The sequence below is a fragment of the Myzus persicae genome, unplaced genomic scaffold, assembly GCF_001856785.1.
Source record: "Myzus persicae strain clone G006 unplaced genomic scaffold, MPER_G0061.0, whole genome shotgun sequence".
NCBI classification, from domain to species: Eukaryota; Metazoa; Arthropoda; class Insecta; order Hemiptera; family Aphididae; genus Myzus; species Myzus persicae.
The window spans coordinates 421,523-446,429 of NW_019101298.1; the positions used below are offsets into that span (position 1 = coordinate 421,523).

Below are 24,907 nucleotides of genomic sequence, written 5' to 3' on the forward strand. Positions count from 1 at the left end.
GAGCCCTATAGACGCCACTACGCCCAACAACGACCGCTCTCGATCCACTCTCGTGTATTCAAATGGCGATATGTACGCAATACGCATTTTCGTGCTTATTGTAAGTACTGCGTACCTATAAATATATATATATATATATACCGTCTGCTGCAGTCTATAGAACTTTCCTTCTCGATCGCAAATCCCTCGCCGTTCGTCGTCCTTCCGCACTCACCCGGCAGTCGCCATTTTCGTCACAGACACGTAAAATGTACGTACGCATAAGCGCGTTGCAGACTATAATATACTAAAATAATATCGTAACAACGTCTGCCACGACGAAAGTCGGCTTCGGCGGCAGACGGTTTAATACTTACATATACTACCTATACTCGTATGCACGTATACAGATGAGTCGCAGATAAACGAAAATCGATAGCAAAAGCATTTCGCTCGCGAAGATGGGTAAATAATAATAATAATAATATCTGTATTATTAAATGGACAGCCTGCCTGTGGTCTCCTTGCACAGCAGCCGTCTAGACGAAAATATTGCCAGTCAAAATAATGTTGTAAATACTGTAGGAAGTAAATGAAATACTGTCCGCGGCCGGACGATATTGTACAGCGCACGTGATCAGTCCGGTCGTGAGATGTTCCCAGCAGCAGTATAGTATGATATGATATTAAATCGCGAAATACGCGAAATAACCTGGTTGTCGGTATGTATGCACGGTGGAGGTGATGTTGGGGTATGATGAGGGGGTGGTTTGGAGGTATGTGTGTGTGTGTGTGGGTGGGTGGGTGTTTAACGAGAGTGGGGGTACGAAGGGGTGGCGATCGGCGTTAATATAGTATTACGGTGCGACTGTGGGTGTCTACGACACGAGCGGAAACGTCGCGACTAGAGGATGATGACAATCATTGTACCCATCGAATCGACGGTTTCGTATGTACAACGCGCTTTATGCAGGTAACCAAAGGTATACCATCGGTTCGCCGCTGCGGCCATCACGGTACATAAAGACACTGCAGCCGATGGTCAAATAATATATTATTAGTTCATAATGACCATGGTAATATTATATTATGTAAGCCAGCCGAAGTTTTTCGAGCACAAGAAACCGCGGGCTTTAATAACGATGATGGTGATGTGTGTAAAGACGATAATATTATATCATATTATCATATTACGGACGAGAGATTGTACCATGTCTTGGGTGCGAATAATATGGCTGTAGCGGTATAACGGTTTCCGCGAGCTATGGAGGAGGTGTGTGATTGTGAGGGAGGGCAAGTATGATCGTAAGTGCTGCTCGCGCACACTTTGGCAGTAAATATTTATTGCCATTGTCCGTCGTCGTCTGCTATGAGTTCATATGAAATCGTAACTACCTCCGCCTATATCATGGACACAACTATACAAGTGTAGTTGCAGGAACGAGGACAACCATGGTTGTCGGTCTTGAGAAGTCGGCGGTGGTGAGGGAAAAGTGGTCGTAAACAAAAAAAACTACACCGTCCCGGACGTTGTGATTCCCAAAATGTACAATATTGTATATAATATGTAGGTGGGCGGGCGGGTGGGATTTTCCGACGACGGATTATTCTGCTATGTGACGACATTATATTATTATAATTATATAGATTTTAGTATTTTCCCTTTGAGGCGTGCAAGACTGCACACTTTCATCGTACTTAATTTGAATTCCCTTTTTATAAAAACATTTTACTAGGATTATTGTAAATCGAGTAGATTAGACATTGATAACAAAACATTTTTGGGGTGCCCCCGATCTAGGTATATTCATATGTTCAGATATAAGACAGACCTTGACAATTCCTGTCTTTCGTTCCAAAAACTGTGCAGATAAATTAAGTAGTTTAAACACTAATGTTTGACTAAAAAATCAAGAGTATATAGTTGTATTTTTTCCGGTAAATTGTATTTCAATTACCGAATAATTAAATAATTAATTAACACAAAAAAAAAATAAAGCGTCTAAAATATAACTATATTCGTGTTTGGTTAGGTTATACCTACACATTTTTTCAACTAAGCACTTAGTTATTTCAACAAGATAGACAATTCAGGTAGAAAAGATTGACAAAAAAATAAATAGGTTTCATAAAAAATAATATGCAGTCTGGGGATCGTCATTCGTCGGGTTCGCACAGATGCAGTTACACAAGTATTAACATAAAGTATTAAAATAATATTTTACAACACAATTGTTTTTTCGCCCGTTCAGTTCCTAACGAGTAACAGCAACTCGAATAAAAAAAAATTTGTATGACCCGACCAAACTGCGAACCAAACTGAACTTAGTTCATATTATTTTTCTGAAAGCGTAATAGACGAACGAACTATAAGGTATTATGGTTATTAGATTCTATTTTCATATCGTGAAATAACTTTTAACTGATATGCTCTGTACAAAAAAAAAACGACAGAAAAATTTAAAAAAATTAACTTGCCTGAACCCATAAAATAGTAGAAAACACTCGAGATACATGACGTCGCTCGTCAAATCTGATGATACCTAACCTACACCTAGGTACTAATATATTCATTTTTAATTATAAATAATGATTCATAAACATGGTATATATACCTGCTCATCCAACTATAAATATTATAATTAGGTGCTGGTTTTCTTTTCTCGCACTTGCAATAAAACGATAATATTTTACGGACACCTCGACGGTTGTTCGTACCTACCTGTAAAGATTTCCTCCCCGCATCCTTAATTTCATTTTTCGACCGGGTCGATGTTGTTGTTGTTATTGTTATTATTGTGTAAGTATATGAATGGTGTTAATGAGTAAGCTATTGGAATTTAAAAAAAAAAAACAAAAAATCATACCAATTGTTATTATTATTATGTTATTGAAATTAAACTATTTTGAAAAACGGTTCTTCGTTGCGCGATTAGGTAGTAGATGCCAAAAGTAACAGTGGCGGAGTGTTAGTTCTGCACAATATAACTACTGTGTGTTATTGATGTTAATTTTTCGATGAAATACGTAGGTGGGTAGGCATTTAGTATTTTTAATACGTATTTGATCGTTCTTATAATATATGCGTCTCTCTATCTCTCTCACTCTGTCTCGACCCCCTCCCTCTCCACCATTTTATACAATTTATTTAAGTGTTTAATAATATTTAAATTTTACATTAGTGATAAGTACCATTTTTTTTTTCATATTACATAATTTAATATAATACATTATAGGCACGCATTTTGTTTTAGTAGTAGTAATAACTATAAAAATCAAAAATAATAATCCATCATACGTTTTAAGTATGAGTCTATAATATATATTATTATTATATTAAATATTATGTATAAAGTTAAATATTATATTATTACCAATGTTATACTATAATAACATTTTACCTACTCGTTTTCAACAACGTATAAGCTGTGTACATTCAATTTGATTGCATATTATATTATAATAATTTAAGCTAGTAATTAATAATTATATTACTTATTAATATTATGTTGTGTATTTTTTTTCTTAACGTTAACAAAATTGTTGTGGGTACTTACCAAAAAATATTTTACATGTACAATAATGCCGAACCAATGATAAACTATAAGTACTGCATGCTGCACGTGCGACAAATAGGTATGCTCAGGCTTAAAATGTTAAAGTTATTTTTTTTTCTAGAGTAAAATCCAAGCGCGTCATCGTTTCATAATTGTCGCAAGTTTTTTTTGTTCAAAACAATTCAGTAGGTGCTTGTTGTATGATATCAATCGCATTAAGGGGTTCGATTTTGAATAGGGTCCAGCTAGGAAACACAAAACGATTGCAATATTAAACAAATTCCGCGGAGTTTTAAGACAATCATCAACAAACATTAATAACAGATTATAATTTATATAAATATGCCTTTGCAGTATACAATTATTATTCTGGTTATGTTACCGCTTTGTATTGATTAACATAATATTAGTTAATATTGTTTTTGTTGTTTTTTTTTTTAATTCGTGTAATAATTATATACCTAATACATGTACCTAATAAGTTGTGTTTATGACAGTAACTCACTTTAAAAAAAAAGCGTAAAAAATAAAATTCATGATCTCATTTTGCCCCGTATACTATATAATATAAAGTATTACCTATACCTATTGTAATACTATATAATATATATGCCTACACGTGTATTCAATTATATTTTAATGTATTGATTTCGTTTTCTTTTTGTATTATTATTGTAAGTACTATATTATTCAGCTTTTCATGTTTCTATTTTTAAGTTTTTTTTTTTTTACTTTGAATTTTATTTTTCTAGAATTAACGCCTAGAGTTATTATTATGATGTACAATGCATTCATGGTATTGCCTATATATTACTTACTAGTTACTACCTAGGTATATGATTGTATAGTTGTACCAAATATAATAAAATAATATTAGACTCTAGTGTTATATTTCAGGTAAAAGTAACACGTAATTTGCACAGTTCGCTTTAATATTATAATAATACACACGAATCACAGTCAAATGCATAATAACATAATATTATTATTGTATTATTGTATAAAATCATTAAAATCAAACACATTCCTAACATTTATGATAATACTGTTTACACATACCTACCAATAGTATATTATTACATTATGTATTATATTATTATATAAACATGGGTAGGTATTATATACTATATATTATACTTTATGTACTTCATTTTGTTATATAATGTTTTTGTTATCGTGTCGCTCGTAAGTGTTGTTGAAATGAAAACGTAATTGAGTATTGACCAGTAATGTATTCAAACTTAAATAATAATGTTTATCGATGTTTTAGTGAGTGAAATATATGTGTGAAATAATATAATAATATAATATTATGTATTATAGTAACTAAACAAAAAAAATAAAAAATGTTTATGTTATGATACACATTAAACCATATCAAAAACGAATGGACCATCCTGTGCGTGTAAACACGAGTGAGCATATATAATTGTTGATTTCTATATATTTGAATATTTCTATAAATGTCTAATTATTATATAATTACCTATATTATATTATTATTTATTTATGTGTACACGTGCTCGCCCGACAATATAATTTCATATTGATTGTACTGGTGGACCGAATAGGATTAATCATAATAATAAAAAATATGTGATTAATATAAACGGGACGATTTACAACGAAATGCATTTCCACACATTATTATTTGGTATTTATTTAATTCGTTCATATTTTGACAGTGTTCAAAGATTGGTTTCACAGTGCAATATCCGACTTCGCTTTTACTACAGATAGCCTGCAGTACCATATTACTATAGACAATCGTACTTACGAATTCGAAATTCGAGATCTGTATTGCTGTTCATCGCACAATGACAAATTCAGTATACATTCGGTCTTGGGGATAACCAAAGTGACCGTATTAGCACGTCTACCATAAATAACTAAGAAATCACATAGGTAATGTCATAAAACCGACTAGAAAACAATGATGTGTCATTTAAATTCTGCAATATTATGTTCTGTTGTCGGTATTTGTATTAATAGCACAAGATGTGATTGATAAGTATTGTATTGTGATTGCAATTAATAAAAGAATGAAAACCGTGTTGGATATCACGAAAAAATAAAAAATTAATACCTACGAAAAAGGTTCATTTTCAGTAAATCGTTTTGTAAAATGTTATGACGCATTCTAGTGAACATAAGCTAGTGTTTAAGAATAATAGGTGAGAAACTCTGTTCTAGTTCTTCTTTGTGTTTTCATTCGAAGTAATAAATATGTCAGTACATTATAAATTATAATATTATAGTTGCAATAAGTAAACAGATTTTGTGTTAATTTATTTCATACGTCTTATATCCTATAGGCTGTTTTAACTGCAGTTATAACATTATAATTGTATCAGAGTAATAGCACAGATTATATAAAACCAATTGGTGCACTTCCTATTCTAGTCATAAGATTCTCTAACATGTAAACAAATAAAAACCTACCTCAAATCAGTATCACCATTATTAACTACGAATCACATACTTAAAATTCGCGCCAAATCCCTATTCTTAATATGGAATAAAATAATATTACTAAAAATGTTGTGCAATAGTTTATTCTTCAAACATGATGCAACTGCATTTTGGTAGGATCAGTAGTGGCTCATGTACCTATATGTGCACAAGTGCAAGTGCACTACCTTCCCAAACTCAAGAAAAATCGAAAACATAAATCATATTCATAAGGCTAAGTACCTGTAATGTTGTTAAGAGTATGTTTCAAAGTATAAATGTATAAATGTTAAATCTTGAATATGAAAATAATATAATACAGTGGGTTCCGCTTAATGTGATCACTTTGGTGCCGGTCATTTTGATTCTATAAAACATTTACAACATTTTTTTCATGATTCAATCTTTTTATACAATTACATATTTATTTATAATTACATATTTAATGTAACATACATAATAAATGACACAAGTACACGACGCACAAAGATAATTGAATAACATAATAACGTACAACGATATACCTACTGACAATAAGTTCAAAAATAAAATGGGTTTTATAAATTAATCAGTTTGAAATACCATAAAACGTTAAGAATATTCATAAAAGTGATTCAATTATCCGATACTTAGTGATTCTAATAAAAGGTAAATTTAACATCAGTAACATACAATTCGGTTTAGGATTTTCATTTTTGATTCTAATAAACGGCTGATTCTATAAACCAGTGATCACTGTATTTGGATTGGGCCAAACGGCCGGGGTGTTGTCCACGCCGGAACGGTATCGGTACTTTTGTATAGTAGTGCAGCAGAGCACACAATCGCTGTGCACATTTGTACAGTGCAAAAATGTTAAAAAGTCAAAACACGTGACCTGCGTTAAAATGGGAATAAATGTGCACATAACCTGCAATTAATTGCAGATTGTTCAGATTCTCACTTGTTAGGTACTAGAAAAAAGGAGGCATGTCATCTGCATACGCAACTATTAAACTATTAATTAAATATAAAAATGTGATTTATGTGTAAAATAAACAAAATCGGCCCTAAAACACTACATTGTGGTACACCATAATCGTTCCCCAAATATTTATGGGGAAGACATTTTACCGTTTTCTGCGACAACATAAGTCTTCAATATTACAAAAATTTAAAAATTCTTTCAGCTCGAATAGCCAGACTAACACTTATATTACAAGATTTAAATTTTGATATAGTTTACAAGAAAGGTAAAAAGAATTTAATAGCAGATGCTATGTCTATGAATGCAGTTATATAATAAAATTGATGTAGTTAAAGATAACATAGAAAATGAACAAGCTAAAGACAAACTTTGCTCTGATATAATTAAAGTAATAGTGGAACCAAATAATAAAAATATTCCTAAAAATATAAAAAGAAAAAGGCGAAGTTTTCTACTATTAAATACAATTTTATATTACGAAAAATTCACCCCTCCTAAAAATGTTGTACCAATTTTAGTAATTAAAAACTTTAATTAATTATATATTAAAATCATATCACGAATCACCTACAGGTCACACGGGTATAACAAGAACAATCCATAAAATACAAAATAAATATTATCGGGAAAATTTGGTAAAAGATACCTCTAAAGTCTGAATTTATAAGACCGTGCCATAAATACAACATAAATAAAAAATCGGAAGGCAAACCAATAGGTCAATTACAATCTATAAAATTATCAAATAAACCATTAGATAGGCTAACATTTTTTAAGACTATTTAGGTCCTTTAACAACTATGAATCAAAAAAAAAATACATATTAGTGTACATATTTATTGGATGCGTGCAATAATAGGTACGAAATTCATATTCACAAAAGCTGTCGCCTCTACTTCTGTCGAATCAACGGTGAAATTTATCATTCAAATAATATCCCATTGGGGATATTTTTTTAATATTTTCTTCTGATAGAGGCACTCACTTCAAAAATAAACTCGTAGGAGATATGTGTAACAATTTAGGTATAAAACAAGTCCTATCAACAAGTTACTCCCCCCGTTCACAGGGGCTGGTCAAAAAGGCTAATGATGTTTTTTCTAATTCACTAAAAAATCACATTGAAGATAATAATCAATCCAGATGGTCCTACTATTTACCATACTTTACATTAAGTTAAAACGTAAAATATAGTAATTTGTATTTAATGCATACGTAATAAAATTCTTAGTTTAATTTCAATAGCTCACCAAACTAAAGAAAATATCATGAAAAATCACATCAAATAATTAATTTTAATCCAGAAGACTTGGTTCTTATAAAATTCCCATTTTTAGAAATAGGAAAATCTCCCAAATTAGGTCCACAATATAGAGGCGCTTTCAAAATGTTAGAGAAAATCAATGACTTAAATTATAAAATCGAACTCATTTTAAATAATAAAATAACTGAAGATACATTCCCCGTTAGTGGCCTTCAACCATACTACCCAAGAAAAAACATGAATAATTAACTAGTACTACCTAACACAAATCAATAATAATTAATAAAATATCAAACATTTAACAATAAAAATAAATTTTAATATTTTCAAATAAATGCATAATATATAAATTATAAATAATGAGGTATGTTATATATATTAATATGAATTTCATGAATTATCTGAATAAAATACATAATTTTAATTTTTTAAATTACTATTTTTCATTCAAATATATCAAATTTGAACTTAAAACACCTATAAAAAAAACTGTGTTCATTAATTTTTTACAATTTATGGTTTAAGTATTAGGTATCTATTTATGAGGAACTCTGGCTAAAATTCTTAATCCTTAGCCATAAAAATATCAATTACTAAATAATTTGCAAATTTTGGTGAATTTAAATAACAGTTTTAACTTTTAATATAAAAGTTTATAAAAAAATTGTGCCACCATAATATCTAGGATATTTTTGAATTGCTATTATAACAGCCTATGAGGAACCTTGCATATTTGATCGAGAGAAAAATTATTTTATCAATAATATAAAAAAAGTCCAATAATAATTGAATCTAGGTTATAAATCAAGATTTGCCTATAAATAACTCAAAAAGGTCAAAAATATTTTGAAAACTGTATTATGAAGGTATTGAAAATGGTCATATAAACATTTGGTGTACCTTTGGTATCTACAACTATCCATTTTTGAACAAAATAACAAAAATTGGTTTTGCTTAAAACTCCCATTTTATCTAAATTATTTTTAAAAATACTTACAATTTCTTATTTGCAAGTTTCAACCCCAAACGTACCAACTAGATTCACTTTCAAAAATATGATGAAGTAGAAAATAGGAGTTTTTACTGCCCCAAAGGCGATGATAGACAGAAAAACAACACAAATGTAAAACCAATTCATTCTTTCGCTCCGCTCAGAATCTAAAACTTCGTATGATTGGCATGCTGTACCACAACATATAAATATGCTATTACTATTTACTACATATACAAAGACAATAGATCCAACCACATAGTCAAAAAAAATGTGATAGGATGCGAGTTTCTTATTAACCAATATGTTGTCTGAATGTCTGAGATAGATCATAGAATAATTAAATACTGGGAATTATTAACTGTTGACCCCGCAAAGCACAAACTAAATTCACTTTCCTTCCAGAAAAGATGCTTAAATAGAACATTAAAGTATGTTACTGCCTTAAAAGGTAAAGATAGACAGAAAAAAATCACATTATTGTAGAATCCATGAAAAAATAATAAAGTATAATGGTGATTTAATCATACTCATACTCATTACACCAAGGTGACCATTAGTATAGAGTTTGCTGTTTTTTAATAGTTGTCATGATTCACATAAATATACTATAGTGTATCATGAGGCCAACTGGATACAATGATGTGTGCTCTAGACCTGACAATATTTCAGGTTGTTTCCATCACACAATATTGTTTTTATCATAGTAAAACCAATACACCTTGTCTCAGCTCAGGATCTAAAATATATATAAACAATAAAATAAGTACTGATAAATAATGTATTTAATATTATTTGTTAAGCTGTATTAATTGCTATATTGAATACAAGTAGAAACATTATCACATATAACTAAAAAAAACTTAAGATAATAATAATATATACTTTGATGGTAAATAATATCCAATTAAAATATTTAAATGTCTAAATAATCATTACATTAAACACAATTTTACAACTAGACTGCAAAATATAAATTTTTAAATTATACGTTAAAATTACTTTTTGTACTTCATTCCTTTTCCTCAGGTTTATCTCTTCACAACTAAAACTAATAAGTGTACTGACTAATCTTCTAACAGAAAACTATTTCTACACTACACATTTAATGTAAAAATAATTATATACAAAATATACATTCTGATAATTTCTAAAATCCTCAATTGTTTGAAGTTATTTATACATTAAAAGATAAATCTAACATTTAAACTATGTTGCTTGCTTTAAAAATATATTATTTATTTATATTTCATTTTATAATACATAAATATATGATATTAAACAATTATTTAAAATATTTTACAAAATCATTGTTATTTGTTATTTATACATATTTAAACATTTAACATATTATGTAACAACTTTTTTTTTTATGCATACTTTTCTGTGAATGCGTACATAAAAATGGTAATTTTAGCATTATACAATAAAAATATAAAATAAAGTCTTAATATGCAGAATCATATTTCCAAACAATATTTAATTTAATTCTTAAAACCGGTCTCTAGTTTATCATATATTTATTTATATTTTAATTTTTTCCCTAAATAACTTTTCATGATTTTCTTTAATCATTGAAAATGAATATAATTTAGAGAAACCATAAAATGTTAAAGAAAGAGTGGTCATCTTGAATCTCTAGAAAATAGATATATGTTATTTTAAAGTTGTATACTATAGCTGTTCTAAGAATATATTGTTGTAACTATAGGCACAATTGTTATGCATTGTAATAAGTAAAATATCTAATTTACAACACACAATTTCAAAAGATTAATTTTATATAAGTTTACTTCATAGTGCTCTATATTCATCTGTGTTAATATCAACTGTTGATTATATACAAACATAATATTTATCCTGCCACTACTTGCAAAGCAAACACCTGAGTAACAATCCCAATTCCTTTAGTCTGCCCTTCTCTGAATAATAATCGCATGCCTTCTGTTACATATTCTGGATGGCGTGCAAACTTAAATATTACTGATGCAGAATCATTAGTGTGCATGCCTCGTTTGTCACACTCCATGATAGCAACAATAGCAGCAGTTTGGCGTATATTCCCAATGTGTACAGTGGTTTGAAATCCATTGTGTATGGACGTCGCATGGTAAAGCACCACAATCCTAGCCTACAAATTAAATTCAAATGATAAAAATTTGTTTGGCTCAACTAAATTGGGGCCATACCTGAAAGAATATGCAGGCACTATGGTTCACGCCTAATCCCAACAGTACCATGCCATTCCTCAAGCCCGGAATAACTTTTTCTAAATTTAATGAAGCACTCTGCGTTGCTTTTACTACACGACATGGAGCTTTATTTCTGTGTATAGACTGTACTGTAACTGGAACAAATGTTCCATTATCAAGAGGACCTAAAAATAAAATAAACATGCTGCATAAATTGTTTAATAATTGTATTATTGTAACCAGCACAATGAATTTACTGTTACACACCTATGACTAGTTCTGTGGCTATATTGACAACACCTTGTGTGAGCACACCACCAACAATTGTACCAATATCTGGAACTTTAAAAATCTCATCTATTTGGAACTGACAACATTCCTAAAAAAAGAAGATAATATTATTGTGGAAATTTTAAAATTTAGTTATGTTTGACGGATGGAAAATGTATTGCACCCATATAATTATAGTTGTATTGTGCTATACAAATTTACAATACTACAATTCAATACCTAATAATTAAATATTTAATAGAATCTTTAAGTATGATGATACATTACATCAAACGAATATTCCATTAAAATGCTATTTGCTGTATGTGACACTTATTATAAAGGGTTATAGATGACACATTATAAAATCCATACATTTAGCAATACCACTATTTTATGACATGTTAATATGTTATCAATGATCAAGTTTAAAGCTGTAAACAACAGGCATGAAAATAACTAACATGATGATGACAAAATCTAATGTTTTAAGATTTTAAAGTTTTCTTATCAAATAAGTGAGTAGTCAACGACACAATAATTCTTGTGTCAAGCGCCAAAATATTTTTATTATTAATGACCACACCGAATTGTTGCTTACATAAATTTAATTAGTTGCCCACAGCATATTATCATATAAACAAATTAGAAGTATCAAAATAACAAAAGATGTGGTAGGCAATAACCATGTTTAGGTTCAATTATTAATTGTATCTTACAGAAAATAGAGTTTTAATCAAAAATATTTCACGCATTAATAATTATTAATTCTATTATAAACGATAATTAAAAAAAAATTGGGAGGAGAATAATTTTGACCTAATTACATTGACATGTCATCTATTTGGGTTGTTTCAAAGAAATGTTAAAACAGTTTTCATATATTTGAATTGTTTCAAGTATATTTTAAGTTTAGAAAAATGTGATAATATAATATTTTTATTATTATTAGAACTTAACCTAACTTGAGAAAAATCAATTTTAAGATATTTTACTAAATTAAAATAACTTAGTCATAGAAACCCAACAATGGCAACCAAAAATGTACTAACAAGAAGATTCACAATATAAATCCCAAATATAGCCTAGATAACATACTGATAAGTATAAAAAAAGTATTTCTACCTATATTTGTCGAATAGTATTCAATATTTTAATAAATCATACATTATATTATTAATATTGTAGGGTGGTGCAATACATTTTTTACCGACTTTGGAGTCTAACAGAAAATAATATTATTGTACCTGTTCCAATCTTTCTTTTTCTTTTATACTTATACTCGGTGGTAAAACATATAAAAATCTAGTGAGTAAATCTAAATTTTCACCAGTAACACTAGATATGGTAAATATTGGCACAACATTTTGTGTTGGCTGTGCTGAACTTGCAGTAATGACATCATCGTCAGATTTAACAACAAGAGGAACCTGAAATTAAAAATAGAGTTAAAAATTATAAATTTATATAAACTTAATGGATTCTTAATCAAGTAATAAACATATGATATAATTTACTTTTCGACACCCAACTGATTTTAATACAGACTCCAACCAATTGATTGTATTGTCTGCAGGAGTAATGTCAGTCTTTGTAACAACAATACAAAATGGAAGTCTAAGTGCTAGTGCTAAATCCATATGCTCTTTGGTCATGTCTAATTGAGTAGGACTAGAAACATTTACAGCAGGACTGCTCACAACTAACATAACATGATTTGGACAATAACCACTCAAACCAGCTACGGTAGTTTTAAGATATTTTTTATGTCCAGCCAGATCAAGGAATGTGATCAATTTAGATGAACGATCTCTAATCTCTTCAGCTGTACGTGCCTTTTGATAGTTAATAACATCGCCCTTTAAAATAATTAAATATTACTAGAAAGTTGTAATTAAAAATATTTAAAGAACTAGAAAATATGTTCAGGGTTACAGACCAGATATTATTTATTTAAATACTTTATCTGTTTTGATTATAATAGTTTATTGTGTATTTCATTTTTTTTCATTTTTTCGAGTTCATAATTTTTAAACTTTATTTGAAGTTAAATTATTAATTTTAAAAGTAATCAGATGATAGACAATTTCATTTTTTTTATGTATATATTATAATACTGAAAGCTGTAACCCTAATTTTGTTTGGTATGATTAAAGAATATTAACCTTTATCTATTCATTATTTATAAATTGATTTATTTTAATACATTTAAATTACCTCAGTATCAAAACCGAGAATTTCATGAGATATTGAAGAAGTTCGTCCAGATCTAAGTTCATGTAAATGTCTTAAAACATTTAACCGTGCACTACCACGTCCATTATCAAATTCGCCATGTGCTAAGACCCCAAGAAGAGTTGACTTTCCAGCATCAGCACCACCCAATACAGCAACCATAACTTCGATACATTCTTGGTCATCAGGAACCTAAGACATACAAAATGGAATTAAAATAAACTTTTGGCCTGAAAATAGGTAACATTTTTTATAATCAGGCTAAATTCTTTTCAGAATTATGCAAATTGGTATCATAAAAATTTGATGATTATTACAATGAAGCAACATTTAAAATTTTTAAATCCCAATGATATAACTTATTAACACACTCAACGCCGGCGACGCAGTAAAGCTTCATATCAGTTCTTATCCATTGATAAATGCGTTAATTTCTAGTAAATTTTAATGTCGTTTAATAAATATAGCTTTTATTGTAAATCTCTAAAATTTAAGGAGGCCATAAGGAACAAACATAAAAAATTGTTATTTTACTTTTGCTGTTATTACACATACAAATAGAAATGACAAGTAATTGCATCACCATTCAGCTGTGTTGAACATGTAAATAACATAGTGACAATATGTTTTATTTTAATAAAGAAAAATATGTTCATCAGCGGTCAAATTATTATGTAATAAAATATGTAAAAATATGTAAAAATAATACAATAATATTTAAATATTTATGTTGTTATTTTTAATAGAATATTACATGTTTTAAGATTGTTAAAATATAAAATAAAAATGTTATAGATGTTTTATATTTTTTAAGTTGTAATTCAGTATAATATAATAAAAGAAAAGTGCCAGGAAAAGAATTGAACAGAAGCACGAATGAAAAACAAGAACAAGTCATTTTAATAGTAGCTACTATGATATATGATGATATCAAAATTTTTTACTTATCTAATCTTATTTTAATTTACTACAACAGATTGAACACAATTTCCACATAGTAATCATAATTTTCAATATATTGTAAATAAGTAACTAAATAAAAAAATCCAAAATATGTACTTATTAGTAAGTTTTTTTTTTGTAGCCACGCATTAACTTCCGAAAAATATGAGGAAATAAAATGTTTTGCTTCATTTGGGGAAAGATGCTCATTTCTAATCAGAAATCTGAAATTTACATACAAATTCATGTCCTACTTATAATTACCTAACATCCAAATATTTGTTATATTTTTAAAATATAAGATACTGATTATTCTGAATTTTGGTAATTTTATGATACTTTCTTTAATTTTAATTGTAAGGTTCTAGTTTAAAATGTATGTTATTTTGAATTCTTAAAATATTTAATATCACCATTTCAACTATATATATTATACAATTAATACAAATTGTAATTCTTTTTAATAGTGTCTATAAGTACTAGGTTATAAATATTTACAAATTATTTTACCTAACTTTGCCCATTTATTAAAAGAATGTAAGGATTAATGTTTTAAGCTAATACCAATGTCTTACTAACTAATAAAAATGTACTGATTAAAAATAGTTATGTATCTAAATTACTTCCAACACCTTAAATTATTAACTTTTTATCAGATATAAGTCATAGACTTTAGCTGAGAAATGACCTTGATATTTATTATTTGTACGTGATGAACGCACATTTTGGAGGGTATCTTATCATAAAAAAATTATCTTCAATATCATTTACAACAAAATGACAATAAGACATAATATGATGAAATAATTATCTTTTTTAGTTTTTATTCTAATGTATATCTGAACTGGGAAACATCAATAGAAGAATAATAAAATGACTTTCATTATAAATAGGTATATCAAAGAATACTATTGAGTCTGGGGTAATAATGAAAAATCTGTTATGGATTATTATATTGAAAATGTTAGATAATCATATTATAATAATATTCATTTATAAATAACAATTTAATACTTATAAGACAGTGTATAAGTACAATTTAATACAATCAAATAAAATCATTTTATTTAGAAATTGTATTTATTCATTTATTGTACTATGTTAATCAGTTTTTTTCTTTTAATAGGCATTTTCTTTAAATTATGAACTTGACCTTCATTTAACTAATTCTAATGATATGGATGAAAAAAAATGTAAAAGTAAACAATTTATTGTTTACAAGAATGGATGTTTCATTTTTAGACTTTAAAATCAATGAATAAGAAGTATTTGAATTTACTTTAAGAATGTACATTTTATTTCATAAGGAAAACCATCAATTTATATATTGATTTCTACAACGTTGAGAAATATGATATAACAAATAGAATAAAAACCTTCAAATGTTTGTACTGCCATTAGATTATAGAATGATTAAAGATGAAATATTACTAAAATTCAATTTAAATTAGTCAGGTATGTTAAGTATATGATACAAAAAAATGCCTAAGATAGTACATGGATATTTCAAATTGTTTTAGGTAAACTATTAGTAAAGTGTTATCTAAAGATTAATAGGTATAGTTGTATAAAATTGTTAATCATGCCTATAAATAATAATTTTGTATAAAAGATAAAAACCTTTCGAACTAAAACTTCCGCAACCATTTTGTCCTTTCTAACACAACGTTCTCGTAATACTGATGTAGTGGCACCAAGTTTAAGGGCCATTTGATCCAGAGTGATCAGACTGGACTTCATGTCATCAGAAGACAATCCGGTCAGCCTCCCAGTATCTTCGACGCCAATCTCGTAAATAGCTTCGCCGTGCCCCTCTCTGAGCCTCCATTTCAACTAGTACAGATAAATAGGCACAACTATGTTAAGCTGAATTCGGTTGAAACCGACGAGCATGAAACAAGGGTCTCACCTGCGTGACTAGATGTTCAAAGCGCAACTTCGACGGACTGGTCAGCTTGAGCTTGTACTCGACGTTGCCCATTTGCGGTTCGGGTGGCAGACGGGTATCGTCGTCGTCGTCGTCTTCTGGCCACACATCGCAATTGGTCGGGGGACTGGTGCCCGGGTCGAATAGGTCCAAAAACGAATCCATGTCGACGGCCCCGGGTATTGGCTTCCCACGGTTGTTCCAACTAAATGCGAACGGAAATCATTTCACCGCTCTGTGTGATCGTCTATCCGACGACGCTGCGCCGCGCCACTGTCGTCGCACGGTTGCCGTAATAATACAAAATATGATCAAACGATTTACGCAATATTGCGCGCAAATACCGTCCGCGGCCCGCCGAGAGTGAGTGGCTCGTTGTACCACTACAAGGCACTGGTACCAGATTTATTTATAAACAAAGCGCCGCAAGGCCGTCCGTCGCCGTATTTTGGCCGTGCGCGATACCGCGATAGGTACCCGACCGACAACGGTGGTTATCACTTATCAGTCCGACCGCCGTTATCGTGCGACGACGTGAGAAACGTCCGACACTCGGACGATAATATGGCATCATATTTTCAAGGGCGACTTTTCGAACAGGTGTTTTTTGTTTTTCGCTTTTCCGTCTTTCCGTGCCAAAACGAAAGCTCGCTTATTCTCGCGACCTACAGATTAGGTCTACCTACCAAAATCTCCGACCTCCCGCCTCCCGCTTGGCACTTACGTGCAACTCTTGTCCGCTTGTTGTCGACAAAATATTATAGTTTTTAATAATATAGCGTTTCCGAAAAGTCAATATTTATCAAAATACCAACGAAAACAATGATGAAATGCATTCGTGCGAGACCTGTAGTTAATTCTATACAGAATAAACCACGACGGACTAGGTTTATGAAAAATCATACAATAATCATGTATTTTCATGTATAGTCTGTTGGCCTGTATATTAAACGTACGGTACCTACCATTGATTTACAAATGTACTTTTAAAAGAAGGTATAGAAAATTAATGATACTAAGTACTTTAGTAAAAAAATAGTAAAATGTAAACGTTCAATGTTTATAATGATTGGTGAGATTCGCGACTTTCCAGCATTCCGCTCATCACTGATGAATGATGATCGCAATTCGCAGGCCCGTAAATTAAGAAAAATGTCGGCGCACCATTTGTTTTCTCTCCCTGACCCACGCGCAACGTAACAAATTTATATTTAGCAGAACCAACCCTGAATTGTTACTTATTATATTATAGTGGATTTACTTATTATAAAACTTTATGCTAAAAACATTACCTGTGTCCCTACACAGGTTCTTTACGATATTTTAATTGTTCAACTATTTATAACTATTTTTAAACTGTAATAATTTACTCACTCATAACTTACATAAAAATATCATAAGATAGCCAACATACGGACACGCCTAATGTTCTTAGCTTAAAGTTTGATAATACATGAATTCACTCTAATATTAAAAGTAACAATACAGGGTTCAGGGTTGGTTCTGCTAAACATACTTTTGATATGGTGCGAGTGAGTACGAGTCAGAGAGAGAAAACAAATAAGTAGGATATGCTGACATCCTCTTAATGTAAACCAGTATCCACACTTAACCACATAACAGTGATCGCGTGCACATAATATGTGTGTGAAGTACTGAAGTGTATGATAGTCATAATATTATTTATTATTATGCAGTCTTGTCTACCCGAGGTAGAGCCGTAGTGTACGGTCGTAATAATGACCGATCGCCGCGAGTGAAAGGTTCGAATATGGGTAATAGGTACGTGTTTTTATAATGACGAAACTCTTATGTATACAGACACAATGCTTTTGGTTGTATAACAATATGGCATGTACATTAAACCTATACGAATAAATTAAGTAATCGGGACAATCGGGTTGATAACTGGGTCGTCTGCAGTCGTCACTAGCCGAGCTTACTTGTTCAAACACAACACATAGGTACCCCTACATACATATATAATATTATTATACCAACATATTTAGCACCTACATATAATTAAAATATTTAATATGTTTTATATACAATTATACTTTTATATATTTTTGTATAGGTACTTTAAGCGCCACCGGACAATTTATCGGGGGGAGTCTATAATAAATAGTTTTGTTATATATGTACCTACAACCTACTCATATTAAAATATGACTAACATTTAAAGTTAAATACGTAGGTATACCAAATAATAATGTAATTATTAGTTATTATATTAAGTACCAATGTATACATTCCACATTTCCACTTGATATAAAGTTAATATTAATAATTGTGAACAATATGATAATATATAGATACACTTTACACACAATAACACACAATAACACACGTACGGCGGACATCCACCCCCTCCAGACTCACACCACACTAGCTGTTGGCGGCATTGCACCACAAGTGCAATAGTGCAATACCTACATATATTATATAGGCACCTACGTGGCTACGCTTAAGGTTTACATAAGTACCACCTACCGCCTATCTTGTACCTAGTGCCAACAATAGTAGGTATAAAGTATTTACACTATTACATAATTGGTATGCACATATCAATATTGACAATATATCATAATATTATACAGTGTGTTCACCAATTTAGGGAGCACTGGATTTTTCGGCCGAATTATATTGGAATAAATTGATTTGTTTTGTACTAGCTAGTGCTATATAAAATATAAATTCACATTTTCAGATAAATTTCAAATATTTAACCCCCTTGGTACAACATGCATTTTTTTAAAATGACAACCAGTATTTTCGATACCAAATTCAGATAGACTAGTTTTTTAAAAGTCATTTTGGCTTATTTACCATGGCTCTAAAGCCAAAATTGACTGAAAAAGAGCCATTTAAATTTTAATAAATAATAATTTTTTTTTATTCATTAAAATTCATAAAACCATTTATAATTATTTATTATTGGTTACTTTTTGAATATTTTGACGTATTATTCTTTACGTGTTTTAAATAAGATTAACATAAAAATGGGTATACAATCATTTAGGGAAATGGTTGGCACTTAAAGATCCATTGATTGGCCAAAAATATCTCCAAATATATCTCCACTTGATTTTTTGTTATGGGGACATTTGAAAACAATAGTCTACCCACATCCAACAGTTAATCCAGCAGATTTAAAAAAATAAAATCGTGGTTGAGTGTAATAACCTTACTTAAAATCAAATAATGTCAGCAACTAATAGAGGATGTCTGCAACGCTTTCAATTATGCATTGACAATCACGGAGCAAACTTAGAACAATTTATTTAATTCATTGTGTAATTATAAAATACCTATCTTCTGCATGTTGTAATTTATTTTTAATAAACAATTGTAAGCCCATAATATTATGTTAATCTTGTTTATAACACGTAAAAATATTCAAAAAGTAATCAATATTAAATAACTTTAAATGGTTTTATCCATTTTAATAAATCATAAAAATGTATTATTAAATAAAATTTAAATAGCTTGTATTTAGTCAATTTTAGTTTTAATGGGTCAAAATGACTTAAAAAAATTTAGTCAAACTGGTTGAATTTAAAAAAATGCAAGTTGTATTGCGCATGTGTGGACCGAGAGGATTTTGAAATTTATCTAAAATTGTGTATTTATATATACCACTAACCTGTAAAAAAAAATTCGATTTATTCCAATATATCCGGCCGAGAATTTCAGTGTTTCCTAAATTGGTGAACACACAGTATACCTACTACTGTGTGCTATAATACCTACTTTTAATTATTATATGCATAATGCATATTGGGCTCAGCTCCTCCAAAGTCTGATTAGTGACTATAATAGCTACTGCATAATATGGTTTAACAATTCGATTAATTTTATTTTTTACCAATATTTCTGAAGAGGACACTAAATATAGACATTTGTTCTGTCCATCTTACAAGTGCGTAACATAGATAATTTACATTGAGCAGATCACGTTTAGCTCCGTTAGTTTTAAAATTTTAGTGGATCGACGTATATCATGGAACTTGTTAATAAGAACACTGCCCATGTTTGTACTTGCATTTTTTTACGATCTTTCAGTTTTTGAGTTAGTTATTAGTATTTTTTATTTACTCTGTTTAGTCTGTTATACATACGTAAGACTTTATAACAAGTTGAACTATTCTAAAAAAACACACTTTCAAACACAGGTAATGTTTTTACCATCAAGTTTTAAAATAGGGCGATTCTTTCTAATTTCTAAAATAAATGAGCTAAACGTGATCTACCCTCTATGGTATATTTTCGGGTGGGGGTTGAATCCTAAACCTTCCCCCTGGCTACGGCCTTGCCTATAGATATAGCCCACAATGTAGGGAAGATTATATTTATTATTTTCTCTATATACTGGTATAATAAATAGCGAGATATATTTAAATAGGCATCTACTGCTGCACGCCTGCAACAACTGTTGAGTGTTGACCTGTCTGGGCGTTTGGTCACAGTGGAGTACACATAGTGAGGTTTTTGGATGTCAACTCCCCCCCGATTTTTTCTTCTATAAAAAGTGAAAATTATCATAGTTTAAAATAGTTACTAATTAATTTAATTTAAATTTCCTTTTTTTTTTTTGATAGCTTAGATAGTTGTTGACGTATTAGTGCCCCAGGCCCCTAGGTAAGTAAAAAAAAACACTCGCCTAACCCAAATTTCTTCAAAAATATCAGTTAAATCAATTTCTACGTTATACTAGAAATCTAAAAGGTAATAGGTTTTAGATTAAATATAAATCGTACAAGTACATCAAAAATACATTCATTATTGGTGTACATTATACATAAGTGTAGTATAGGTATTATAAATTATACAAAATATATAAAAAATACAAAATTGTAGATTAAGTTAGGAATTGCTGTTTTCTAAAAAATGATTAGGTATTTATTAAATATGTTAAAAACACGTTAAGTTAAGTTAATATAGGAAAAAGTAAGTTTCGCGGAAGCAATGAGTAAGCAGTTTCCTAGGTGTCATCGGTTCAAACTGAAAAAAAAAGGAAAAAGTAAGTCAAGTTAAGTTATAAGTTAAAGAATGAATTTTGTATAGCTTCGTTAACTTAAAAATTAATGGATAAACAAAATTAAATAAGTAAAAATTAACTTAGTTAAAAATCGACGATATGTTAATCGAACTGCAGTTCTGCACTGCTGCACAAGGCACAACTTATACTAACATGGAATGAAGCAATGATCGCGAGTACAGTAAAAGAACAATTCCGTCATTCAAATTATAAATCGTGGAGGATAAATATTTTAAATCATAGCTTTAACAAAGATGTTCAGAAATAATTTTTTCCCCATGAGTTATTTCAATAATTTTAAGTAGGTAACATTTATATATATATTGGGATGTCTGGCGTATGCGTTAAAATGTCACTAATTATAGGTATAATGAGGATGATAGTGCCGTATGGTTTACAAGAAAAATAATTAAGTAGGTACCCGAACATCGCGATCCGTAGACCGTAGTACCTATCTATTCAATTATATGACTATGTATAAATATAAATTTAAGGTCCCCACACACTGCCGCGGCGTGGCGGTGGCGGTAAAATGAGTCCGGACACAACACACAATTCACCGCAGTGTTGTATAATGTTCTTTTTCATTACCTATATATTATGACAACGATGCACATGTTATTACATCTAATACGGATAAATCAATATCATATTATAACTCTAAATATATAGTATATACTGCATGTATAATGTATATTGTATATTATACATCGATAATCACAAATTTATAACTATTAATTATTATTACAAGCGGGTGGGTATAACACTAGATACAGGCTATCTACAAAATTGAAAATAGTAAATACCTATAATGTCTTATATGTATATTGTGTATATATCAAACTCAACCGGTAATAATTATTTTTTATTAATTATACATTTTCCTATTTATTTTCTATGATATTTAATATTTCTTAAGCCAAAAAAATTATAAATCTGCTAAGGATTGCAAACTTAAAACAAGGTTCCACTTAAGCAGTTTTTTCCGTAACTAAGAAATCTAAAAAATATTTGAATACAGTTACTTTTTACAGACATCTTAAGTTCAAATTTGGACAAAATTGCATACGTAATCATTTTGTTGTAATTCGGTTCAAAAACAGCCCAATTTTACATAGGTATATCTAACATTTTCCCAGCATTACTGATAATTTAAGAATAATTTTAATTCAACTTACCGGCTACCATATTAATAACAATATAAAATATTCTAAACTGACATACCGTCTCCACTCACGTCTCTGTATACAATGATTTTATATAATTGCATTCAAATTTAAAAGTATCTATTACAGCGACCTCTTAGACACCTAACGTACAACAGAGCGACATCCACTTCCCCCCTTTTTTTGTTTTGTATTTTGTCATAAGATTGTAACTGTATAAAAAATAATATCGTTATTTGGAAAAATATATTGTTTTTGTTTTCTTGTAATTTTAATTTTATAAAAATATTATTGTAGGTACCGGTAAAAATTTAAAAGATAACTTTTTATGATTTCAAACCTACTAATTTTTTTGACTGAATCTCTGCCACAGCAGTACACAGCACAGCGACATTGATTCGTTTGTCAACAGAATGTAACTTACTAGAAAATTATCAAAGTTTTAACTTTATCGTTTTAATTAAATCTATACCTAATAATAAAACAATTGATAATAATTAATAACCAATAATTTTGCCTTACAACATTTAAAATATCACAGATAACGAGAACACAATTCAAACGTGCTCAAATAAAACCGGAGACGCAATTAGTATTACACCTTTTAATAATAGTATTACACCGTATAAAAAATAAAAATACGGGACGCAATTCGTAAGCAGCGTTATTCTGGAGGTAGGTCGTAACTCGTAGGCAGGCACATATCCAGAGCAAAAATCTAGGGGAAACCATAATTTTTTTCCTAATATTAGTATAGCGTATAGGTAATCTTAATGTTTTAAATATATAAATAACTAATTATATATTAACTAACAAAATTCAAATGGAATATAGTAGTATCACTTATCAAGATCTAATGAATTACCTATACAAAAAAATTGGAGAAATAATATTTCTGGAGGGGAGGGGGCTATGCTGTGTTATAGCAATAATATAGTCTATGCAATATACATTTATAATATTGAATAATTACTATTATTATATTATGTATACTATACTCTGTCCAGCGAGACAACACACTGTGCATCCCTCCATGGAACCCTGCTGTCAAAATCATAAGACGGTGTGTTGTGTGGAGAAGCACAGAAAATTTGTTTTAGTTGGTCTGCGGCACGTTCTTTCCCTGTGCAGGGTTTAAGTATTATAATTTATCACTGGTATCAGATTTTGCTATATAAACTCTTACCTGTGACAGAGCTCAGGACTCAGGGGCCTTCAGACTTATTAAAAGTTATTTTATTTTATTTTGGATATGGATGTATTTATAGAAACCAGTAACCACAACACATTAGATTATCATTAATAAGTAAATACATAATAAATAATTAATGTAAAGATTATAGCGTGTCTATACAATATTAAAATATATGAAGTAATAAGATATTAAGATATAAATTGAAAATATAAAAGGTAAATTTAATGAGTAGTAGTAACAGACGTATCCCTAGTCTGGCTGATTACCAAGTTGAATGGCCTTCGGATTTTTCAGATTTTTGCTATATCATTATGGCTTGAATACGAGTATTTTATACACTCATGTTGATTGTATTATGTCTTTTGGTGCTCATATTATGACAGGTGGTTAAGGGGACAAAATATCATCAATAAATTATAAATGTCATAATCTGTTTGTTCAGTCCCTCAAATACAATTTCTGTAGGTTGATCCGTTGACAACCTTGATGCTTGTATGGGTTATTTGGTTATTTCAATATTTCATGCTTGTTCAACTTATGGTATTGAATACAATATAGCCATATAAGGTCATTATACGTAGGTACATAATAGTTTTTACTTTTGAAAAAATGTAGATTTATACATAGAAAATAACCATTTATAAATTACACAGTATACTAAAAATATATTGCTTAAATTATAATATTTCGATAAACTTTAATTTAAATTTTACTTTTGTACCTACTTCAG

The 24,907-nt window shown here is 29.7% G+C and overlaps 1 protein-coding gene across 1 annotated transcript; it reads right to left on the reverse strand.

Annotated features, from left to right (window-relative positions):
- Positions 1–10,617: 10,617 nt before the first annotated feature.
- On the reverse strand, positions 10,618–17,252 carry LOC111028579 (GTP-binding protein 2). Its single transcript, XM_022307278.1, has 8 exons — positions 16,758–17,252; positions 16,469–16,681; positions 13,889–14,098; positions 13,189–13,530; positions 12,919–13,101; positions 11,669–11,780; positions 11,399–11,586; positions 10,618–11,340 (listed from the first exon to the last, which is right to left on the reverse strand). The coding sequence occupies exons 1-8, from the start codon at positions 16,938–16,940 to the stop codon at positions 11,065–11,067; spliced, it is 1,707 nt and encodes a 568-aa protein (XP_022162970.1). The 5' UTR covers positions 16,941–17,252; the 3' UTR covers positions 10,618–11,064.
- Between the last annotated feature and the right edge of the window lie 7,655 nt (positions 17,253–24,907).

Coding starts and splice junctions, on each gene's coding strand:
- LOC111028579 (XM_022307278.1), bottom strand. CDS start 16,940: ATGGATTCGTTTTTGGACCTATTCGACCCGGGCACCAGTCCCCCGACC. Junction 13,102..13,188: donor AATCAGTTGGGTGTCGAAAA/GTAAATTATATC, acceptor TTTTAATTTCAG/GTTCCTCTTGTTGTTAAATC. Junction 11,341..11,398: donor GTGCCTGCATATTCTTTCAG/GTATGGCCCCAA, acceptor TTTAATTTGTAG/GCTAGGATTGTGGTGCTTTA.